Source organism: Carettochelys insculpta, chromosome 18 (genome assembly GCF_033958435.1).
Source record: "Carettochelys insculpta isolate YL-2023 chromosome 18, ASM3395843v1, whole genome shotgun sequence".
NCBI lineage: Eukaryota > Metazoa > Chordata > Testudines > Carettochelyidae > Carettochelys > Carettochelys insculpta.
Window position 1 is genome coordinate 8,992,492 of NC_134154.1, and position 24,530 is coordinate 9,017,021.

A 24,530-nucleotide genomic window follows, 5' to 3' on the forward strand; every position below is an offset into this window, starting at 1 on the left:
TGGAGGGGCGGGGCGCTCCCCCTATTGCCATGGCAGCAGCGCACCAAGCCGGAAGCGGCCGCCCTGCCCCCGATCGCTGATTGGTTCCGTGCGAGCGCGCGAGCAGCCTCTGCCCTTCTGATTGGGCGGCGCGGGCCGGTTCGAGCCCCTCGGGCGCGTGCCGTGCTGCGGACCGAGCCGAGCCCGGGGCGCGCAGGGGCTGTGGGTGTGCGGCCGCGGGCGCTACGCCGCCTCATGCGGCGCGGTGAGTCGAGGGCCGGGCCGGGCCGGGCCGGGCCGGGCCTGGCAAGTCCGTCTCCCTGTACCGCGTTTTGTCCCGCCCTCGCGCAGGAGCAAGGGGTGCGGGGGAGGGGTCTCTGCGGACGTTGCAGAGGGGAGGCAGATCAGAAGGGTAGAGGGGAGAGACGGCTGGGCCTTCCCTTGCCCCTGTCCTGCTGTGAATCCTGAAGGTGTTTTCAGCAGAGCATGTACCTCGGGCTATGTTCCTGCCCCTAGGACGAAGTCCCTGGTGTGGGGGGAATGAGAGACTAGCTGGTGGGGAGTAAACACCATAGGGGTGGGTAGGACTCAGCTGTTTTCCAAAATAGGAGCTGTGTCTTTTGAGGAGTAGCTGTTGTGAACAAAGCTTTGCATTGTGTTGTGTATACGCTGCAAGTGGCACAGCAACAGGGCTGTGGTATTTCACTAGAGCACTGAGGCATCCTATCTTGTTAGAAAGGATTTTGCTATGGGGTAGGTAATCTGATTTTTTTTTTTTTTTTGGAGCGGTGGTAGCCAAAAGGGTGGTGACTAGGATTTAATCTCCCAGGAGAGTGAGATTAGCCAAGCTTGTGTTTCTGAAGTGTTTAGAGATCATTGGATGAAAGAGTCCCCAACTGCAATGGATTTATGCCCAAATGTTGTTCTAATTATGTTTCTCATCTAACTAATCAGTTCAAATGTAGTACTGGATGAGAGGTCCAAAAGTCACTGGAGATGTCTGAATTGCATTGTGTGGTAGAGATGGTCAGTCCAGGTCTACAGAACAGGTGTGGTTACTGTCATAGTCTTTGGCAATTTTACCTAAAAGCAACGAGAAGAAGTCCTATGGCACCTTATAGACTAACAGATGCATATGACGAAGTGGGTCTTTGCCCATGAAAGCTTATGCTCCAAAAATCTGTTAGTCTATAAGGTGCCATGGGATGACTTCTTGTTGTTTCTGCGGGTGCAGACCAGCACAGCTACCCCTCTAATACTTACCTAAAAGCATAAGCACTGAATGATCCTGCTACCTCTTACCATTATAAGTGGTCCCTGCAGGTCAGGGCTGTTGCTTAAGTACCTTCAGTTTTAGATTATTCGTCCAATTCTTTCCACTAGTACAGAACCAGGTTATGGGATTGGTGCCTGTAAAGCACTCATTTGCTCTTTTTTTACTGTAATATTAGTAAGTGTTGGTTCAATGATAACATAAGTTACAAAGTAGCTCTTTTTCTCTCCCTTTCACACTATTGAACAGTTACTTGCCAAGGCTGTGTCTATACTTGCATCCTCCTTTTGAAAGGGGTGTGCTAGTGTAGGCATAGCCCAAGAGTCAGATTTTTATGTTCACCGAAGAATTTCTATGTAATTTTATGTGATTTCTTATGTATTTTAAGGCTGTCCCCAGATCTGCATGTATGTCCTCTGTGCACCAAGAAAATGATGCAGATAACAGAACATATAACTGGGATGATTCAGAGGGGAGTGAGAGTGAGAAGAAGGCTGATGAAGGTAGCGAGAGGGAGGAAGAGTGGGATACTGACCTTGAAATAGAAGGTATGAAATATCCCAATTGACCTAATTTGTACAGTGGTAGGAATCTCTCCCGGCACCACACAGGTTGGATCTGGTACAATGCATCCTGTAGCTGTACTGGACTATGGCCGCATCTACACTACAGCAATCCTTTGAAAGAACTCCTTCTGTAAGATCTCTTCCAAAAAAAGGTTCTTTAGAAAGATCACATCCATGCACAAGAAAGCAGATCAAAAGAGTGGTCTGCTGTCTCAAAGGAGAGCATCTACACAGCCCCTGCTCTTTTGAAAGAACAGGCCAGGGATCAAAAAATCTGGCACTATGAGGACTGCCCCTTCAAGAGAAGGGCCCCTGGAGCATCTACACATGCTTTTTTCCAATAGAAACTTTTGGAAAAAGAAGCTCTTCCTCATCTGGGAGAGGAAGGGGGCCTCCAAAAGACAGGCTGCATTATTTCAAATTCCTTTCAAAAGAACGCATTTTGCGTGTATACAGTCTGTGGGATCTTTCAGAAGAGCCCCGGCTAGTCCGAAAGATCTCCCTAGTGTAGACGCGGCCTGTGAAAACTGGAAGTGAATAAGCAGTTTCCCCTGACCTTGAGTGAATGTGCTCTTAATGTGTCTTTTTTTTTTCTCTCTTTATGAGAAAAGCAAAACAAAACCCGTGCCTAGGAAACACTGTGCAGACAGCATAGCTAAGAAAAAGTTAATTTGTGATCTCATCCCCTGACTGGAAAAGTTTAGGGATGCAAAAGTTAAGGTGGAGTACATATGCTCCCTTGCTTATTATCTTAATGATTTTAATGGCACAAGATCACTATTTTTGCAGCTCTAAGTACACCTCATTCATTTTGTTAAGACTGGGATGAGAAAGTGCTTCAGTCTTTATTTTGTATAAATTACTAAAATATAAGTGAGAGCAGGTCTGCAGAAAAAACATTTGCTTTTAATCAAATTTTAAAATAAATTTTAAATAAGCATTTACCTTAAATACTCCTTCAACATTTACAATTTATTTTATATAATTTTAATACTTTTTTATTCTCATCACTCAGAATTTGCTGAGCAGAATGCAACTTGTGGAGTGAGGGATTGGGCCAAAACTGATTTGAAATCAATCTATGACAAGACTCCCACTGGCTTCAGTCAGCTTTGGATCAAGCCTCTACTGAGGCAGTGGTCTTGTATGTGATTATGTAATTAAAAATTGTAGTAGGATAACCTTTATTTTTCTGAGACTTACCTCACTCTGCTCTGTAAACATTTGAGTGTGTGGAGGCCCTTGGAAGAAGCTTCAAAAAGTGTAAGTAGTTCTAAAGTTTCACTTTTTTTTTTTTTTTGTGGGAGTTTATTTAGTAAAATAGTTAATTTTGGAAGTGCTGTCATTTGTTTGCACAGTCTCCTTTCTAATAAAAGTCTCTTTGTCTCCTTTCTAATAAAGAAACCAAGGAACCTTTTGACCCAACAGGAAAGACCAGATACATAGCAGCCTGCCAACTACATGGTGTGGTACCGATATCGTATTTCGTGCGTCACATGAATGACTCTGAAATGATTTTGAAGCACCATGGACTTGGCCCACAGGTAAGTTATAGAATAAATCACTTTTCTCTTTGGCGCAGTTAAGGCTGCTGTTTATGCTCTGCAATATGTGGTGGTTGTGCCAGTGGCTACAGTGTGGATCTGGGTTGAGGAATAAAGAATATGTACGAATGAAACTAATGATGATAGTTTCTCACTTTCTTGGTTTTGTGGCATGTATTGTGTGTAGGCTAGCTTTAAATGTAACACATTTGGTCATGAACAAAATAAAACTTGATGGTATATTGGAATTTGTTGTACAAGCTAGAACAAGGAGGCTTAATTTAAACCTAAGAAGGACTAATACATTTAAGAATTTCAGCAATTGTTGTTTTATAAAGAATTGTGAGTTGGGAAAGTGGGCTTTCAGCTAAGGAGGAGAAGAGTGTGCAAACAATATAAATATTGTGAAGCAAAATGAGATGCCACATGAAATTTAGCTCATTTTAGGGGAATTTTGACAGCATCTAGCCATCCTTTCTGAGGAACGGTGAATTAGATTTCTCCCCACCTCACTGACAATCCTGGGCATTTCTGCATGATAAGATTTTTTGGTCCTCCTTTTCATGTAATATGTTCATGTGTATGTTATAGTGTTAAAATTCATAAGTTCAAACAAGATTCTAAAACTTTTAAAGAAGATCTAGATGGAAGGTAGTGTCAGTTAGTCTGATCCACAATGGACTCAGAGTTGCTGCTTGTTTTACTCATTCCTTTTCAGAAACACTGAACTCTCAAGCATGAATCATGTGATAAAATGCTGCAGACTTTAATGCTCACCTGTGATTAGGAAAATTAGAACTGAAGTAGACCTGTTGGATCTCTTCATCATCTTGTTCTTTACATTATATTTAGGGTTGGAGGGTATAAAAATGTAATTTTTTATGGATGTCTGTGTCCATTTACTTCCAAATTTTAAATTTTTTATTAAGTCATTAATTCCAAATTTAGAGCCTCTAGCTCCTAGAATTAATAACAAATCATAGGTGGTACTTATTCTTGTTACTGATCATTTGATAGTTCTGAAGAGTGCAAGCACCATGTATCCATGAGTTCAACAAATCTGACACTTGGTAATTTTCCTTCTCTCTTCATTTATAAATGTTAGTGATAGATACTTTGTCATTATTAGATAGATGGAGAAATAATTAATGACCTATATCAACTCAGTTTGGGTTCAAAGCACTCCATATATGTTCTGCATTTCTTTTTCCAGGGTGGCTTTAAATTACTCACACAAGGGGGCTTTCGCTAGTTTCCTTACGTTAAATTGTGCATCTATTCAAGTTACTGAAAATTTTGTGATTGACTTTCCTGGCAGCAGGTCGTGACTTATTGCTGGGTGCTTTATTGAAAGCAGCTTGAAGCCCTTTACTGCATGTAGAGGTTCTTTTCTTTCAGCTGGATTCTTCAGAAACACAGCCAAGGTGCTGGAAGCTTTTGTCGACCCATATACTCTGCTAGATTAAGGAAAACTAAAAAAAGCAAACAACTTTCTTGTAAGGAATTAACCAGTGTACACTGTAAGGAGTTAACCAGTGAGTGACCCATTATGCTGTCATAAATTCCAGGGTGCCCGAGCTTTAGCTCTTTCCTTGATGACCAACACCTCCATTGTAAAGCTAAACTTGAGTGATAATTGGCTGAATGGAGAAGGAGCAGCTGCCGTTGCAGAGATGTTGAAAGAAAATTGCTACATTTCAGGTTGGTGCCTTAAAAAGTAATTCTGTTGTAAGGCATGTGTGGCAATGAGGTTTTACAAGAGAGGAAGAAGTTCTCTTTTGCATATTTGACTGATCGCATTGACTTAATTGGCAATACTCACGTGAAAGAGAGCTACAGAATAGTGACTTTTTATTCAGCTCTCTTGGTGTGTATTCATGGATGTTTATGTTCATGAAATCATGTCTTTATTGACTAAAATATGTTTTTACTTCTGTTATCGCTGGAAAGCCAAGAACATCCGGGGAGAGAGCCAATTTCTGATTCATGAGCCAGAATAGTAACAGAACTGGAATTTAGGAGAACAGTTTCAGGGTATTCTTGAAGATGTATAAGGCAGAAAAAACCCTCAGCTTTCAGAATCCACATTGAATTTGCAGGACTGGCAGTTAGGAAAACTATCTTCTAATTAGGGACAAGTGGATCTGAGCCCCATCCAGGGGGTTCCATCTGTACTATTTGGACTGGGCAAGAGAGACAAAGCAGACTAATTTCAGGTGCTCTACAACCCATTGGAATTCACATACCTGAGTGAGGTGCCCAGTCTGTCCCGACAATGCATGGGGAGAGTTAGGTGCTTAAAAAAAGGATCCACAGAAGCTAGCAAACTGAGTGGGCGGCTGCCTAAACTGGCCAGTAGCAAGAGGCTTGAGCCCCATCCCCGTGCCTAATTCCAGTCCACAGGGAGGAGCCTGTTTCTGCTTGGGAGTTTCAGCTGTGATTCCACTCCTGCAGCCAGGTGTTGAAGTCATGTCAAGGCCTTCATTGTGAAAAGGAACAAAGAGCTGAGAGAGGTGGTGAGGGTGGTCGAGTTCCCTATACACCCGGCAGCCCAGTGATTTAAATGTTCACCTGGGATGTGAAAGAATTAGCTGGTGCTGATCGCCTGCTGGCAGCCAAGCTCATGCCTCTGACTCCCTCCTCCATCACCTGTCTCCTGATGGCCCCACCGACCAACTCCTCCCCCTCCCTCCAAAAGCCTCTGACTTGCTGCGAAACAGTTTGGAAGGAAGGGGAAGAGGCAAGGGAGCGGTTTGGGGGAAGGGATGGGACAGGACAGGGTGAGGATGGAGCAGGGGCAGAGGACTGGGGAAAGGCGGTGTGAGATGTGGGGAGAGTTGAGTACCTCGTTGGCTAGCGAGGAAGTCACTGCCTGCAATCTCAGGCTTTTCCAGTGTTACTCGTTTCCAAGCTACCCCATTTTGTATGCGTAACCTCTGCTCTTTGTTCTTAAATGTGTGGCTTTGCATTTGGTTATCTTCATGGATACCACTGTGGACACCTGACTTATATGTAGGTTGCATTTCTGGGAGTATTAAGCCCTGATACCCATGTTTGTTAATAATTTTTATTTATGATTCAGACAGCTCCTTGGACAATTTTTTTTGTGTTCTTGGAAGGAAATTATCTAGTGAAGTGAATGCAGATGTAGTAGTAATATTAATTTTAATGTTGCCTCTTTAGTGTTTGCTTTTAGTTAATGAGAGCTGTCTCTTTTAGGGCAGGCTGCGGCATGCTGGTAACAGGGCCTATGCAGAAGATTTTGCATGTGTGCGCGGGGAGGGGGTGAGCTGAAGAATGGTCAGAACTTGGTTTATTAAACTTTTCTTTCCAGAAGGAGCCTCATTCTCCCACATGTTCCAGTAGTGCAAATAGGGTCAGGGTGCTAATGATCACACAGTCTTTCCTCTGTGGGTCAGCAGAATCAATCATTCCCCGCTCCTCAGCAGTTAGAAGGGTCTTCCCATCTAATGGCTGGTTCGAGGCCCCTAGAGAAGATAAATGTGATGGGTCCTGACTTTACTACAAAGCTTGCTGGTGAATTTGTGCTATGGCAGCTAAAGTACTTTGGGGCAGGGACTGCCTTCCCCTAAGTGTTTGTGGAGCAACAGACACAATGAGGCTCTGATCTCCATGGGGTATAGCCAGAGTCCCAGCAGCTGGGGCAAAATCGCCTTATTCACTATGCATTTGGGAGAGAGTTGGCAGCAGGGTAATTCTCACATGCTGTGGGGTGGGCAGGAGGAGCTGCAAAAGCTACCATTTCAGCTGTTCTTAAAAATGTATGGTTTTGGGGCAGTAGTCTCTCAATTTTTGAACTCTGGCCATTGGCAACACCACTGTTGCAAAGGAGAGTTGGAAGTGTTTCTGACATCTCTTCTTTATCCAAATGATGATTTTTTTGTTCGTTTTTTTTTCTCCAGATGTTGATTTATCTGACAATAGACTTGGAGTTAAAGGAGCTGAGGCCCTTTCTGCTATGCTTCTGGAGAATACTACAGTTGTTAACCTTAAACTTTCAGGAAATGAGTTTAATGACCATGCTGCTAAGCACCTTGCAGATGCCATCTTGGCTAACACTAAAATGGAATCTCTGGATTTGAGTCATAACATGCTTGGTGACGCATCAGGTAAAGAAATGTCTTTGTAGATCCATTCATTGTCTAGCTATATCTTGCTGCAAATTCACACTCAAGCTGGTGAAAACTGCACTTCTCTTTTCTCCCAAACCTCATTGTGTGATTGGTCAAATCACAGAAGGCCCCTTGGGGTTGTCCTCTTGTGTGCTGATCATACCACAGATACTCAGCTTCTTTCTGGGGCTCCCCACCACCCTATCCTGGTGGGACAGTTCCTCAGCTCTGCCCCACCACATCAGAGTTGGAGTTCCTGCCCTTCCGCAGAGCAACAGAGACACTGAACCATCTCAACTCTTGGAGGACTCAGGTTTAAAGGCTCAGCACCCAGAAAACCAATGCCCAGATGGGACCAAAACCCCAAATAAATCTGTCTTTCTCTGTGTGAAAGTTTTACACCATGAATTGTTATATGGATGTCTGTCCCCTTTATTGATGAAAGAGAGAGATGCAAAGTGGTTGCTACCCCTCCTAGTAACAGTTGTTTAGATTGAGCTTCGTAATAATCAAAAGTGTTTTTATCAAGTACAGAAAGTAGGATTTAAGTGGTTGAAAGTGAAAACAGTCAGATCAAAGTAAGTTATTAAATTTAAAATACATGAAAAATGCTTAGCTAGTTTTAATCCACTAAAAAACTTGTTACATGCAAATTCTTACCCTAAATAGTTGCTCTCACCTCAGATAAAGTGCTTCAAGTCAGAGCTGGTATTTATTCTAGCCTGGGTCTACAGCTTCTTCAAAGTTCTTTGTCTCTCCTCAGGCAGTTTCAAAGTCTAGAAGAAGAGAAGAGACCGATTGCTTCCTGTCCCTTAAATAGACTTTTCCCCAGGACAGGACCCCTCTATTCAGCAGCTTCTGCCTCACCCCCTTGGAAAAATATCAGTTTCAAGATGTACTTCAGTATCAGGTGGCATGTTTTTCTAGAATCAACCAGGGTTTGGGCTAACAGAACAAACAAGAACAACAAGAAGTTCTATGGCACCTTATAGACTAACAGATATTTTGGAGCATAAGCTTTCATGGGCAAAGACCCACTTCGCCAGAGGCATGAGTGGGGGGCGGTTTCCAGAGGGATATTTAAAGAGGGGAGTCCCAGTAAAAGGGAGAGCCAGAGCGCACAAGGTCTATTCAAAACAAAAAAGCAGTCCAGTAGCACTTTAAAGACTAACAAAATAATTTATTAGGTGGTGAGCTTTCGTGGGATAGACCCACTTTGTTACTATTCAGCATGCAAGGTCTATTCAGTCAGGATGGAAATGGCCCATTATCAAGGCTATTCAAAGCTTTTTAACTTGATCACTGAGTCATTTAGGTTCTGGGGTATCAGTAATGGCTCTCATTAGCACATACAGAATTAAAACTAAATTCACACTTTGTATTTCTGACTTCACATATGAGAATGATAAGGGAGAAAATAGGATATACACATTCATCATATTGTAACATTAAAATTGATTTTATTACATGAGGTATTTTGTCTAAAGCATCTTCGAGTCATGCATATTCATATTTATAAGCCACTTTCATAAGACGGGGAGAGGTGTGATACAGTTTCCTCCCATTTCTGTAACCAGTGAACAGCTCCAGCATGTTGCTCATCACCTAATCTCATAACTTTTATCTTTGTTCATGAAACGTTATCACATCTTCCTCTGAAAAATCTATCCTTTTATCTTTCTCCATTATTAATCTTGTCTTTCTACACTCTGATCATCTCTTGTCTGCCAGCTTTGGAGGTCTCCTATGTTTCAGTATGTCCTCTTCTAGCCAACAGAGAATGGATCAGTCAAAAAATCATCTCCTCCTGTCAGTCAGATCATGTCACTGCCTGTTTTGAATTCCTTCAGTTGGCATCATCTCAGTTTCTGTATTAAATTCATTTCTCATTATTCACTTTCAAAGGCTCCACCTGCCTCCCTCTCTGCTGTCATTGTGTACTGCTCCGTTCAGACCTCCTGCTCTTTACAGACCTAACCATCTTTTCTTTGTCCATCTCTAAGTTTTCCCTCCATGTTGTTATTCACTGCCTCTCCTCATGTGCCAAATGGCCTTCCTCACATCATTTAAGTCTTCCTTATAAATAACTTCTCCCAGGAGGTCTTTTGCTAAGAAGAGAGTGAAGAACTGGGAAGAGAGAAGAGCAGAAATGAGCATGGAAAATTGGGAAGCCCAGAAAGCCCAGAAGGAGGTGAACAGAATGTATTTCGAGATGGAAGGAATCAGGAAGCTGGGGAGGAGCAAATGGAGAAAAAAGGCTGCTGCTTCTGATGAAAGGGGGAATGACATGAAGTGATACATGTGAGGTGTCAGGGCCTATTTGGAACTGTTACTTGATGTATAGTGCTCCCTGTAAGCTGAACACTTGGGCGGCTGTGCAGAAGAGATTCAAATGCATCCACTCCTTCCTTCCACCCCTGCTTCTGGCAGGACCAGGACCCCAGGAAAGCCCAAGACCTTCTGTCCTGGAGCATGGGCCATCATGTGCTAAAGCCCCGCACACTACTGGCCCTGGGGCTCTGGAGTGACGGTGGGAGTGATTTCCAATATTTTCACACCCCAAACCTGTAGAGTCCACAGCAGTCCCTGTAGAGTCCACAGCAATCCCTCCCAAGCAAGTGCTTAAGTATCCTCTTCATGCACTCCAACCCCCGGCCTTGGATTCTGCCCTAGGGAGTGTGGGTCTGCTCTGTCCCTGGGTACCTTCCCCACTTGAGCCACCTCTGGCTAAATTGGTTGAAGCCCCTGCAGTCAGGTCCACTGGCCCTTGTGCACAATGCCGCCTTACAATTTATCTCCTTCCTACCTGTGCTGGAGCAAGAGGACAGGAGGCATTTAGGTTATGCCAATGGCCAACAGCAGCCTGGAGGTGTTAACTACCTTCCAACTCTGTGTGGGCAGGAAAGGACAAGCTCCTTCTAGCTGGGGGAAGAGGAGGACAGAAGAAATGACCCTGGCCAGCTCATTCTTCCCTCCCCTCCGTACACTGCATCCCTTGTGGCTAGAAGCAGCTCCTGTCCCTTCTATCCTGCACAGTGTAGAAAGCTGCTTCTGGCCTCACTCTGGCATGAACCTGACAAATTGGAGGGTGATGGGGGGGAGGAATGTGACTATGTGCCCCCCCCCGCAGTATTGCCTGAGGAAGACACAGCACTGGGAACCTCAAGAGGTGGATCTGTCCCAGGGGCCAACCCAGGCATGAAAGGCTGTGTCATGGGGCTGTCAGTCAGTCATCCCCTCCCATGTGAGAAGTGTATGGAAGAGTGTGTGTGTTTCACTCTCCCTATATGAACCTTAAAGTCTGAAACATAAGAAGGTAAATAAAAAGAATCCAACTACACAGTATTTATTTTTTAACAGAGAGTCGGTCAACTTGATGTTAATTTGAATGTTTGTACTGCATGGTTCTGATTGCCATTGAGCTTGCTTGGAACCAAGTAGTTTTACCAGATTTCCCTATGCTGAATACGGGACACATACTCACCCTATCCCTGCACACTAAAGGGATAATCATATTCAGTAGACTACTTCATCTGAGATATCACTGGAAAGGTTGTACCACCATGAAGCATATTCCAGTTAGGTCGTATTCAAAAACATACCCCCATAAAGAATATGGAATGCTCTGTCACAATAAATCTGAGACTGGAGGTATTGGGCAAATACTGGCTGATCTCTCTTGCCCTTTAAGGTGTTTTCATTTTTAGTTTTGGAAAGGGGATGGGAGGGGATATCCTTGGTGCTCCATAGCAGTCAGATCTGCCTAGCTTGAAACTTCATTACCTCTTACCAAAGCCCTCCCCCAGGATTGTGGGTGGCAAGAGGAGGGCTACAAAAAGATGAGCTGGAGAAAGAAGCAGAATGAAAGGAGTGTGAGATCAACACAGGCAGAACCACAGAGAGTTTGTTTCTGGAGAGAAAAGTGTTGGCAGAGCAGGGAAAAGAGATGAACCATGATGCCATCTAAAGCATGACTATGTGGCTGCATTATCTACTGCTTTCAATCTTGTGATCTTCAACGCCCTCTAGAGTATTAACTCGCTCACGGGATCCCTCTTTATCTCAATAGCCTTTCTTAAGAACATTAGCATGGCAGAAATACGTAGAGTCAGGACTTGGATGTCCATTTGTACATTTGCTGAGCATGAAGCAGTCACTTGTGCCTCAGCTTCTGAAGGCATAGACAGATATGTTCTATATTTAATCTTAGGCTTGTCTCTGACCTCCTCCTCCTTCCATAGAGCATACTGGTCAATAATCAGCTAGAGTTGAGCACCTATGGGGATGCTATTTGAAGAAGAGAATGTTACTCACCCTGCACAGTAATTCTGTTTTTATCATGTTTTTTTTTCTTTGGGGGATGGTTCAGAATTGGGAATTAAATGGGATTTGACCACAGGGCTGGGAGGGCTTGGACACTCGGTTTTGGAAGGATATTCAGGCATAAGGGGTACCCTGGCAGAAAGCAAAGAGAAATCGGGGAGGGAAAGTGAAGGGTATTAAAGCTGATGGCACTGGTGCATAGGCTATAGAAAGAATATGAAAGGAAACCAGGACTGGATGTAGACTGAGTAAGAAGATGTAGGTCTTGAGATTTAACATAAGTTTGAATAGAATCCAATGGGCAAGGGAAGAATGTCCATTGACTTTCAAATCCTTTGCCACTTACCATCACCGCTGAAATCCTGTGAGAATCTTCTCCCTTCTCTTAGAGCCCTGTGGGCCAGAGAGAGTCTTTTTGGCACTGAGGAAGGTTTGGGATTTTTTCCCTTCTTTATTTGGATTATTTCCTTCTGACTTTACTCCTTCTTTCAAGGTCAACCATTTGTTACTGTATCTGTCTGTACTGCTGTCTCAGTGATTTCTCTGGTTCTTCTTTGGTTTTCCTGCAGGCTGATGGTATGTCCCTTTCCTATCTTCTCTGCCTGCCATTCTGTACTCTCTTTTCTTCCCTCCTGGTTGGGGGTCCTGTTGCTTTGTCCCCCCAGTTATCCACTCCTTGTCTGCTTCAAACCCCATTTGCCTTCTACACAGAAAAGACTTCCCAAGGATTGTGATCTCACTTGGGGTAGCACCAGGGTGCACAAGTTTGAGGAGCAGAGCAGAATTCTGTTGTGTGGTATACTCCCTGCTTGGTTCTGTTTTGCCATATGGGGACTTGTCCTTGTACCACATTGAATGTGCTCTCAGTGGCCTCTAACAATGTGGATCTTGTTTTCTGGCTCTTCCTGTAGCTCCTGCTCTGCGTGAGCCAGAAACTGCATCGAAGAGAAAAATCCTGTGTTTTAATTTCTCACCCAAAGAGTTGCCTACTCTAACCAGAGCTTCCTGCCCTGCTGAACCATTCGACCCTTTCTTGGGCCTTTGAAAACATTTTTCTTAATTTGTTTTGTAAGGTGAGGTTCTTGGTATGGCAGTAGCAGAAAACACTGGACTAAAGGAGCTTAATATCAGCTGGAACTACTTCCGTAATCAAGGAGCAGCTGCCTTAGCCAGAGGCCTCCGGGTAGGAAGTCTTTGTTATCTCCTGTGTTTGCATCCTATAATACTCATGTTAAGCTTTATCTGTTTGGATGGATGCTGCCATCATGACTTACTCTCTGTACCGTATGCAATTGCCTGAGCGTAAACCACTGGGAAATCTGGAAGTGTCTAGGCCTTGAAATTGGGAAGATAAAAATAATAATTTTTAAAAATAAGTCTTGATTTTTTTTTTTAATTTCTATTTGCAGCTTCAGGTTCACTATTTTTATCCCATATTATAGTCTTAAATTTGTGAAGTTAATGTTTTATATATTTTCTAACTGGTATGTTCTTTCCCTGCTACCACTACGAAGTTTCACACGCAAAGGCTATGTCTACACTAGCCCCAAATTTCGAAATGGCCATGAAAATGGCCATTTCAAAGTTTACTAATGAAGCACTGAAATATATATTCAGCGCCTCATTAGCATGCGGGTGGCTGTGGCACTTCGAAATTGATGCGGCTCGCCGCCGCACGGCTCATTCAGACAGGGCTGCTTTTCGAAAGGACCCCGCCTACTTCGATGTCCCCTTATTCCCATCTGCTCACAGGAATAAGGGGACTTCGAAGTAGGTGGGGGCCTTTTGAAAAGGAGCCCTGTCTGAACGAGCCGAGCGGCAGCGAGCTGCATCAATTTTGAAGTGCCATGGCCGCCCGCATGCTAATGAGGCACTGAATATGTATTTCAGCGCTTCATTAGTAAACTTCGAAATGGCCATTTGCATGGCCATTTCGAAGTTTGGGGCTAATGTAGACACGGCCAAAACGTTTATTGATGCTGAAAAGTACCAGTCCCGGGCCTTGCTCGCATCTTTACTGTGAGACCAGCACAAATTCTCTCACAGACTGATAAGCAAATAGCCTGGACCAGGGGTCTGCAACCAAAATAGTGAGAAGAGCCATTTTTTCAAATTCAGTTACAAAATCAATACTTCAGGAGCCTCAATGCATGTGACTATGAGCTGATCCTTAATAAATAACGTCAAACCATATTTTTTGTAATCCCTATTTTAAGACCAGCACATGCACGCAATGATTTGTACCTGTAGTTACATTTTTAAATTAACAATTTTAATTTAATTCATATAAATTTATAAAAAGCATAAATTTTCAAGCTAATTTCACAAAGCCGCAACCGATCTTAATGATTTTTTTGAAATCAGGTGATTGAAATCAGTTACAGATTAATTTAATCATTCAAGATTAAATTCCAGATTAAAAGCCATTTTAGAAAATTCCATTCATAAAACTGGTGAGTACCGGATGGCATGAATAATCTCTGTGCCAGGAAATGCCTCGGTTGAGGCAGTGTATTCAACTTTACTTCTATCCGATCAGTTGTCTGTGAAATGTACCGTGCTGTTTTTAATTATCAGGTTATTTTCTCAGTATGGTACATTGCACTTAATTTTTTTCTAAAATTTTATGTGATGCATCCTACAAGATTCCTGAGGAAGGGAGTCCAAAAAGAAAAAAAAGTAGCTGTGGAGGAGATACAATTGTTCACTTCTTTTTTTAGTTTTGTTTTTTGGTGCATTCTGATAAAAAATACTCTGCCTGGCTTTTGTACGTGTGTGTTGTTAATATAGGTAGATATTTATGTTAGAAACTTCCATTTTTTGCTTTCTTGTTCTGCTGAAAGAATGAGAGGTGGAGTGAAATAGTGACATTACAAGAGACTGAAACTTAAATATGTGAAAGAGAGAGAGATTTCTAATCAGATTGTTTAAAATGTGGGATTTCCTGTTTTAACTTTAATACATACTTAACTCAAGCTGCTAAATCACCCTCAAAACCCTTTTCCTTTCAAATGAGGGCAGAGATAGCTCGCTACTGCCATTATCTTGTTCTCTGCACAACAGAGAACAGGCTTGATACTCGCAAAGAAACTCCCCCACACCACCAGAAAATCACTTTACAGATCTTTCGTGACTTGGTAATTTGAGAGACTGATTGCATGAAATGTTAGTGTCTTCCTCGTGACTTGAACTGTTAGATTTAGCAGTTCTGAAGGCCTACAGACAGCTCACTGAGGCTATCCCATCCCCAATTGTTCAGTCAGCACCCTCTTATGCTGTGCTACTCTTTCCCTAGCTGCCACTCTGTCCCTTTTAACAAGGGGTTTGAACAGGTGCTGGGTCCTGCATTGCGTATGGAGCCTACAGTGTGGATCCCATCATTCTGAAACCCTGCAGGAGCCATCTCAATTAAATGTGTTAATTAGCTAACCCTCAGCCAATAGATATCCCAGCTGCACATCTCCCCGACTTTGGGATTCTTTTGTGAAAGCCAACGATTGGACTCCAAGATCCGTGTGTTTGCAATGTACTTGCATGTGATATTCAGATCAGTGGCATCTGGGGCCAAGTTAAGAAGCTGTCAGACCTGTGAGCTACAGGTAGGATCTTGCAAGGGAGACAAGGGCTCAAAGAAGCCTGGCATTTTTAGGAGAGTCATATAGGGGGAAGAAATTTTTCTGAGGTTCACACACCACTAATTATGGTTGTTGGTATGAAATGTCCTTTTTCGCTCATTTCCCCTCTGCATTTATGTTTAAGTGACTTTTGAAAGCATTATTAATGTAAGGTCATTCTGCAAGGAAGATGTAGATTCCAAGCTGCAGTGAGATTTCTTCTACAGTAATTTTGTCTTGTTCCATAGGCAAACATATTCCTCAGAGTTCTGGATGTTTCGTACAATGGCTTTGGCAACAACGGAGCAGCTGCCCTAGGGGAGGCCCTTAAAGTCAACAATGTGCTAGAAGAGCTCAACATTAGGTGAGTCTGGGTCAGGTCATAATACAATGAGTCCTGCACTTCAAAGTGAGAGTGGTGGCTGAAATCTTAAGCAGCTATTGGTCTCTAGTTTATGTATTAAGAGTGACATATTTGCTGACATTTAGGTGATAAAGTAACTGCCATTTAATGTGAGTTTGTCTGTAAAAACTTGGGAATCCCTTATTCCTTTTATTAAATGTCTAGCTGCATAAGATTGTTTGGCACCTGTTATTTACTGCTCTGTACTCAGTCAGGGCTGCCATGGCCCCCACTCTCTAGTAATCCCGGTAGCCCCAGAGAAGGAGAGAGTGTGAAGGAGTGGGGAGAATTACTGAGGTTGAGGTGATACCATTACAATTGTAAATCTGGGAGGACATAGATAGATTCCTTCTGGCTGGGGAGTAAGAATGGAAAGAGATTTAGTGATATGTTTCTAGGGTTACTAGCTCCTCTGGAAATGAGAAGAAAGGAGAAATAGGACTTGGGAACTTAGAGAGCATCTTTTGAAGCATGAGAGAGAAATCTCATTTGTGCTCACAACAAGAGCTGGACAAGTTCTTTTCACAGCTGGGGCCTGGGACTGAGCTATAGACGTACAATAGTTAGGTGTGATGAGTACTGTTGATTTGATAGGGCTTACAGTGGACATGATGTTATGGTAGCAGTTGATTCAAAGGGAAGGCTGATTAGTTCAGCACAGGGTGTTACAAGAAAACAACAGAGCTTGGAGAAATTAATGGGAAGGCCACAGGGCTGAGTAATTCTCAGAGAGATGCAGTTATGGAGACCACAAATATTACCAGAAGTGGTCACGAGAGAAGCCATGAAAAAGGTGGCCATGGCCAAGTGTAAAATCCCAAAGACAAGCTGGCAATGAACCTCCCTCCCAGTGCATGAGGTTCCAGTGGGGCCTAAGCTCTCAAACAGCTGCTGTGATGCTGGGAGCTAGCTGGAGATACTTACAATACTACAGTTTCACAGAACACACCCTGAGGTTTTACTTTTTTTAAGTCACGGAAGTGGGTTTTGCCCACAAAAACTCATGACCTAATAAATTTGTTAGCCTCTAAGGCTGTGTCTACACAGCGAAGTCATTTCAAAATAACAGCAGTTATTTCAAAATAACTTTGGCAGCATCCAAATGATGCACAGGCTATTTCAAAATAAAATCGAAATAGCAGGTGCATTATTTCAATTCCGGTAAACCTCATTCCATGAGGAATAATGCCTACGTTGAAATCGCTATTTGGATAATAGGTGCTATTAAGACATGGAATAGCAGTATTTCAAAATATCTTATCTTGGAGTACCGCTGCCCTGTAGACATAGCCTAAAGTGCCACAGGACTGCTTGTTGTTTGTGATGTTTTAATAGTTAAACAATAAAAGCAAATGCTCCAAAATAGACATGAGCTAAGCAGGGCCACTCAGAGTCAGTATTTAGACTGGAGTCCTTCAAAGAAGACTTGTGTACTTCAGGAAGGGGAGCTTGATGAGACTGAAAACCAAGGCCATGATAATTCAGGGTCACTAAAGATCTCAGTGCTTTCCATAAGAGAAGGAACATTGAACAAAGGTGCCCCACGTAGGTATGTATACGTCCTGCAACTTCAGTTGGAGATTCAATTGTTTCCCGTAACTCCCTCTCTTTTTAATTGCTCTGAGTGAAGAGCAGCTAACCTGCTGCTTTTAATGCTCCTCAGGCATGTCTGCATGTTAGTGGCGGATGAAATGGTTCCTGTGCCTTTGCATGAGTTTGTAAAGCATGTTGTCCTCCTGAAACATGGATTATAGAGAACGTTTCCATTAGTGGGGGGAAGGGAGCAAGCAATGTAAGAGATCTGCTTTTTCTCTGTTATAAGCAATAACCGCATTTCACTGGAAGGAGCTCTGCACTTTGCAGTAGGCCTGAAAGAAAACAAGACGCTGAAGAGCCTTAATGTGAGTAGCTTTTCTAAGCAGGTATTGGAACACACAATGAAGTATATATTGAAAATATCACTGGCACAAGTGTTCATGGAATCAGATCTTGCATGAGCCATGCTGCAGCAACAGTAGGAGAGACGTTAGCATCACTCTCTGGCTGCTTCTGAGACATGTGGCATGCAGATGGTCTCATGTAGACAAGGAGTGTGGGTGTTTGATTATTAATCTTGTGAATTGAAACACTTTGTACTTCTCCCCTGACGTGACCCAGAGCCTGGAACAGGCTGCTCCCTGTTCTGGCACTTGCCTTCCAATATGGAAGATGGTCCTCCTGACCTCTGCTATAATGGCTTTACATGACAGCCTCATTTGCTGCACATATCTGGCAGCTGGAGGGAGACATGGGTATGGCCATTGCATGGCCCTGATCTGTCCCTCCGCTCAGCTAGAGTGGCAGATAGTCTGCTCTGTTCCTCTGCCTTTCCATTGCTCAGACAGTCAAAGGTAGCTCCAGACACTCGCGTGCAGAAGGTCATGGAGTGGGTGTAACCAAAGTATAATGCATTTTAGATATTCCCACCTGTCATGTTGTCTATTGGGGACCGCTGTCAGCTAGCATATGATAGAGTGGCCTCCAGAGGAAAAAAGAGAATTATGGAGCCATAATCAGCTTACCCCTTTTCTGCATTGCCCAGCAGAAGCTGGATGCAGCAAAGAAGTTTGTGCTTATATAAAATGTGCAGCTGAAGTCGGGATCAAGGATGTTTAAGATACACATAGGTAAAGTCAGACAGTGATGGTGCGTAAAAGGAGAAAAGGAAGAAAAGCAAGGATGGAGCCTTGTGGGAACCCCTGTTGAAAGATGGGATAGGGAGGTTAGAAAACCAGAAGAGAATGGAGTTGTAGATGTTGGAGGAAGACAAGATGACCATAATTAGGTTATACGGTTGATTTAGTGAGGCCTGGGCACACTCCAGTGATCCCCAAAATGGATTTTTTTTAAAATTGTTTTATTCTTGTAGATGTGAGATTTTTCAAACAGTCATCAGCATCATTCTTATTAGTGTGAGTTCTTGCTTTTGTCCCATGCCTGTGGCATGTTCCTGAAGACATGAGGTGGATAACTTTCCTCTAAGACAGGGGTGTAGTTTGAGATGGAAGTTCCAGATAGCAAAGAAAGGCATGATAATGAAAAGAACATGCAATCTGTATTGTACATGTCATTGTTTCCTGTGTCTGCCTTTAGATGGCCAGGAATCCCATGCAGAGTGAAGGCTGCTTTGGGGTTCTCAAATCTATACAAGCAAATTCTGGTGCTGTGGTAGAAATCCTGGACTTTTCAGTAAGTGCTAAACAGTGGGGGGAAGTAACAAATTTGATTTTTTCGAAAGAAAAGGGGTATGAATTGTCAATAATATAGTGCTATTAATGTGAATGATAGCAACAGCATCCTTGCAGGTCACTGTTAGCTGGACCTCCCCCTTGAAACCATGGGCACCTACAAACAAGTCCAAATGTTGTTCTTGGATGTTCATGTGGCATATAGGTACATAAATGCCTGTTCATGTGTCAATGTGCCAATTTTCAATGTTCTGTTCTAGGATATGAATGTCCGGTTAAGGTTCATCGCTATTGCCCTTCTCATATTCTACCTCACCTTCCTAGTAAAACAGCGGAACCTGGAAGGAATTTGAGCTATTGCGCATCCTGAAACTTCTGACAAAATCTGTCCCATTTGGGCTGTGAAGAACCAAATAGTTTTATGAAGATTTTTGTCCTATTTCCATTAAAACAAAGTGACCCTCAATGCATAAACCTAGAGGTCAGTGAGGCTCAAATAATTTGTATAGACTCCTAGAAGATTAGGGTTGGAAGAGAGCTCAGGAGGTCATCTATTCCAACCCTCTCCTCAAAGCAGGACAAGGACCAACCCCAACTAAATCATTTCATCTGAGGCTTTTTCAAGCCTGGCCTTAGAAACCTCTAAAGATGGAGAGTCCACCTCCTCCATAGGCAACCCATTACAATGCTTCACCACAGTCCTAGTGAAGAAGTTTTTCCTAATATCCCACCTAGACCTCCTCCATTGCAACTTGAGACCATTGCTCCTTATTCTGTCATCTGCCATCACTGAGAATAGTCTAGTTCCACCCTTTTTGGAACCACCCTTCAGATAGCGGAAGGCTGCTGTCACATCTCCTGTTATTCTTCTCTTTGGCAGACTAAATAAACCCAGTTCCCCCAACCTCTCCTAAGAAGTCATGTGCCCCAGAATCCTAAATGTGTCATCACCAGTGCCAAATGGAGGAGAATAATCACTTCCCTTGATCTGCTGGCATTGCTCCTACTAATGCAGCCCAAATATGCTGTTAGCCTTCTTAGCAACAAGGGCACACTGTTGACTCATATCCACCTTCTTGTCTATTGTAATCACTAGGTCCACTTCCTGCAGAATTGGCACTTAGCCAGTTGGTCCCCAGTGTGTACAGTGCTTGGGATTCTTTTGTCGTAAGTGCAGAGTCCTGCACTTGTCTTTGTTGAATGTCATCGGGGTTTTTTGGCCCAATCCTCCAATTTTGTCTAGGTCACTCTGGAGCCTATCCCTACCCTCAAGCATATTTACTTCTCCCCTCAGTTTAGTGTCATCCACAAACTTGCTGAGGGTGCAATCCTGAGATCATTATCCAGGTCATTAATGAAGATGTTGAACAAAACTGGCCCCAAGACTGACCCCTGGGGCACTATATTTGACACCATCTGCCAACTAGAGACTACCCACTGAGCCTGATGATCTAGCCAGCTGTCTACACCTTATAGTCCATTCATCCAAGCTGCACTTTTTAAATTTGCTGTCAAGAATGCTGTGGAAGATTGTATCAAGAGCTTTGCTAAAGTCAAGGTATATCATATCCACTGCTTTCCCCATGTCCACAGGGCCAGTTATCTTATTGTAGAAGCCAATTAGGTTGGTTGGGCATGACTTGCCCTTGGTGAATCCATGTTAACTGATCCTGATTAGTTTCCCCTCTTCTGCGTATTTCAAAATGGATTCCTTGAGGCCTTGCTGTATGATATTTCCAGGACTGAGGTGAGGCCGACCAGTCTGTAGTTCCCCAGATCCTCCTCCTTCCACTTTTAAATGGTGGGAACTATATTAGCCTTTTCCCAATCATCCAGAACTTCCCCCAGTCACCACAAGATAATGGCTAGGGGCTCTGGAATTCCATCTGCCAACTCTCTCTGCACCCTTGGATGCATTAGATCTGGCCTCCTAGACTTGTGCATGTCCAACTTTTCTAAATAGTCCTTATCCTATTCTTTCGCTGCCAGGGGCTGCTCACCTCCTTCCTATACTGTGCTGCTCAGTGCAGCAGTTTGAGAACTGATCTTGTCTGTGAAGACCGAGGCAAAAAAAAGGCATTGAATACTTTAGCTTTTTCCACATAACCTATGGCTAGGTGTCCTTCCCCATTCTGTAATGGTCCCACACTTTTCCTGACCTTCTTTCTAACGTATCTATTACATAGGTACATATTCTTGTTATCTTTCATGTCCCTTGATAACTGTAACTCCATTCGCACTTTGGCCTTCTAGATCATATCCCTGCTTATGTTTCTCCCTTGTCATCTGTCCAGGTTTCTACTTCTGTAAGTTTTCTTTTTGTGTTTAAGCTCGCCTAAGCTTTCTCTGTTTAGCTAAGCTGGCTGTCTGCCTTATTTGCTATTCCTTATGCACTTTGGGTTGGTTTGTTCTTGTTCCCCCAATATGGCTTCTTTAAAATACATCCAGCTGTCCTGGACTGCTTTCCCCCTCATATTAGCATCCCAGGGAATACTGCCCATCAGTGTCCTGAGGGAGTCCAACTCTCCTTTTCTGAAATCAAGGGTCTGTATTCTATTGTTCTCCTTTCTTCCTTTTGTCAGGATCCTGAACTCTACCCTCTCATGGTCACTGCTGCCCAGATTGCCACCTACTTTTACTTCCTCTGCCATTTCTACCTTGTTTTTGAGCAGCAGGTCAAGAGGAGCATGGCCCCTTATTGGTTCCTCGAGCACTTGCATCAGGAAGTTGTCCCTCAGCACTCAACAAAGACTTCCTGGATTTTCTGTGCACTGCTGTATTGCTCTCCCACCACATGTCAAGGTGATTGAAGTCCTTCCCATGAGAAGCAGGGCCTGTAATTTGGAAACTTCTGTTAGTTGTCGAAAGGAAGCCTCATCTGCCTCATCTTCACGGTCTGTTGGTCTACAGCAGATGCCCACTACATCATCACTCTTGTTGCTTTGGGCTCTAATTTCAACCCAAAAACTCTTAGCAGGCTTTTCACTGGTTTCATACTGGAGCTCTCAGCAATAATACTGGTATCAGAGAGGTAGCCGTGTTAGTCTGTATCTTCAAGAACAACAAGAAGTCCTGCGGCACCTTATAGACTAATAGGTATTTTGGGGCATAAGCTTTTGTGGGTGAAGACCCGCTTTGTCAGATGCAATCTGTTAGTCTATAAGGTGCCACAGAACTTCTAGCAATGATACTGTTCTTTTACATACAGTACAAACTCTATCTGTTCTCCCTGGGCTGTCCTCCCTGAACAACTTATACTCACTCATGACAGTGCTCCAGTGGTGTAAGTCCCCTCCTTTCCCCACTACCCCCAATCTCTGGTATTCCACTCACATAAAAATTGCTTGACTTTACTTCCTGTTTGTTTCCCAGACTTCTTAAGTTCACATACAGGCACCTGAGATAACTAACCAATTGTGCTACTTTCTCAGAATGAATCAGAAGGCATCTCCAGTTGCACCCTTTTCCTTGTGTTTTCTCCTAGTATTCCAGTTCCCCACTTACCATAGGTCTTAGGTCACCATCCCCTGGAGAACCTAATTTAAAGTCCTCCTCACTAGATTAGCAGGCACACCTGCAAAGATGCTCTTTCCTCTCTTCATTAGATGGATTCTATCTCTTCCTGCAAATACTTTCTCCCACTGGTGAAAGCTGCCAGGCTGGCGGCTCTGAGGAAGGTAGGCCTTTCCGCACAGGTGTGGCACGGTCATTAGGTTCAACTGAAAGACAAAGAACTCTTTATTTTATGTACACAAAGGCCATGTCTACACTAGCCCCAAACTTCAAAATGGCCACGCAAATGGCCATTTCGAAGTTTACTAATGAAGCGCTGAAATGCATATTCAGCGCTTCATTAGCATGTGGGTGGCCGCAGCACTTCGAAGTAGGCGGGGTCCTTTCGAAAAGGAGCCCTGTCGGGACGAGCCGTGCGGCGGCGAGGCGCGTCAACTTCGAAGTGCCACGGCTGCCCGCATGTTAATGAAGCACTGAATATGCATTTCAGCGCTTCATTAGTAAACTTCGAAATGGCCGTTTGCATGGCCATTTTGAAGTTTGGGGCTAGTGTAGATGTAGCCATAGAGACTTTTAGTTAGCAGATAAAAGAATTACAATAATTTAACATACAAAAACCATAGGTTATAATTATTAACAAGTCAAACAAACATAGATTTGAAACCATCATTTTTTTTTCTATTTTGCCTGTAAAAAGTATAGGTAAATGAAATCTCAAAGGTACGTGTTAGTGAAAAAGGAGGGTGGTTTTATACATCCCTAAAATCAGAATATTCAGAATGACTGTGTCAATAAAAACCATGGTTCCACTACATTGTATCTTAGCAACATGGCATAATAGTGTGTCCAACAAAGACCAAATATTTGTAGCCAGATCTACTGTGACTGAGTTGCAAACACTGTGGCAGCCATAACTGAGGTGTCTGACTTGCTTAGTTACATCATGAATCACCACCTGGTTTTAGCAGAAACTCTCCTTCTGTTTAATATGTGTATGCCAGAAGCTGATAGTCTCCTGCACCTGATGAATGCTGTTCCAGTTATTATCCAACTGCTTTTTTTCAAGTGTCAATGACTTAATTTATAATTTATAAAATACTGGTTATACTGCTCTCTTAATTACGAATAAGAGAACAGTTGTTCACTGTTTTTAATGATCTGTTGCATTCTGACAAGCGGAGACAAGACCAAATGTGTTCTTCAGCCGGAGAGGAAGATGACTGTCCATGAAATATCTGCCTGCTCTTACAAACCCATGTCTTTCTGCCTCTCCCAGTACTCCCTTTTTAAGTGCTAGTCCTTGTATTCTTACAAACCCTTCTCTTGAGCCTGCTCTCTGTCACAGCACTTTTCTGACCCCCTCTTCGGACTTTTTATAAACTCTGGGGAGTTAACCGAACTCAGGCTGCTTATTGTATTTTCTACCTCATCCTTTTGCCATGCTTTGTCCATTCCAGCCATTCCATGGCTTTGATCATTCTAGCGAGACAGACTTCAACAGAGTTGTCATTTGCTTGCTTGGAATCTCTTGTCCTCTTTTCCTGTCAGCTGTTGTGATATCTTTTCTTCTTGGGTTTTTCCAGTTCTTCGCCTGACAGTTGGAGCTAGTTCGTTTTCATCTCCACCAGTGCTGTGGTATTGCTGCTTGCTAGTGAACTTGGTTGATGGTTCAGGAGCTTTGCAAGAGTTTGCAATAGTTGCATGGATGCCTGAGAGCAAGAATGTGTTGTGATGCTTACCTTAAGAGATAAGGTATATCCTACTGTACACTGATTTGTGATAATTTCCCCCTCTAGGAGATCCCTGTGAACAAAGACTTTGCAGACCTGTATGATGCTGTGAAAATGCTCTTCCCATATCTTCAGATCAGACATGGTGGAAATGCGACATTGCACAAAAAGGACCAATCAAAGGCTGAGATCCAATCTTGGTTCTGTGTGAAGGGTGATGCATAG

At 43.2% G+C, this 24,530-nt stretch overlaps 1 protein-coding gene across 1 annotated transcript; it reads left to right on the forward strand.

Annotated features, from left to right (window-relative positions):
* Positions 1-218: 218 nt before the first annotated feature.
* LOC142022809 (uncharacterized) lies at positions 219-24,530 on the forward strand. The gene is made up of 10 exons (XM_075013039.1): positions 219-244; positions 1,641-1,800; positions 3,220-3,362; positions 4,931-5,063; positions 7,286-7,492; positions 12,892-13,001; positions 15,681-15,796; positions 17,658-17,736; positions 18,968-19,063; positions 24,372-24,530. The coding sequence occupies exons 2-10, from the start codon at positions 1,662-1,664 to the stop codon at positions 24,528-24,530; spliced, it is 1,182 nt and encodes a 393-aa protein (XP_074869140.1). The 5' UTR covers positions 219-244; positions 1,641-1,661.

Coding starts and splice junctions, on each gene's coding strand:
- LOC142022809 (XM_075013039.1), top strand. CDS start 1,662: ATGTCCTCTGTGCACCAAGAAAATGATGCAGATAACAGAACATATAAC. Junction 3,363..4,930: donor ACCATGGACTTGGCCCACAG/GTAAGTTATAGA, acceptor CATAAATTCCAG/GGTGCCCGAGCTTTAGCTCT. Junction 19,064..24,371: donor TAGAAATCCTGGACTTTTCA/GTAAGTGCTAAA, acceptor TTCCCCCTCTAG/GAGATCCCTGTGAACAAAGA.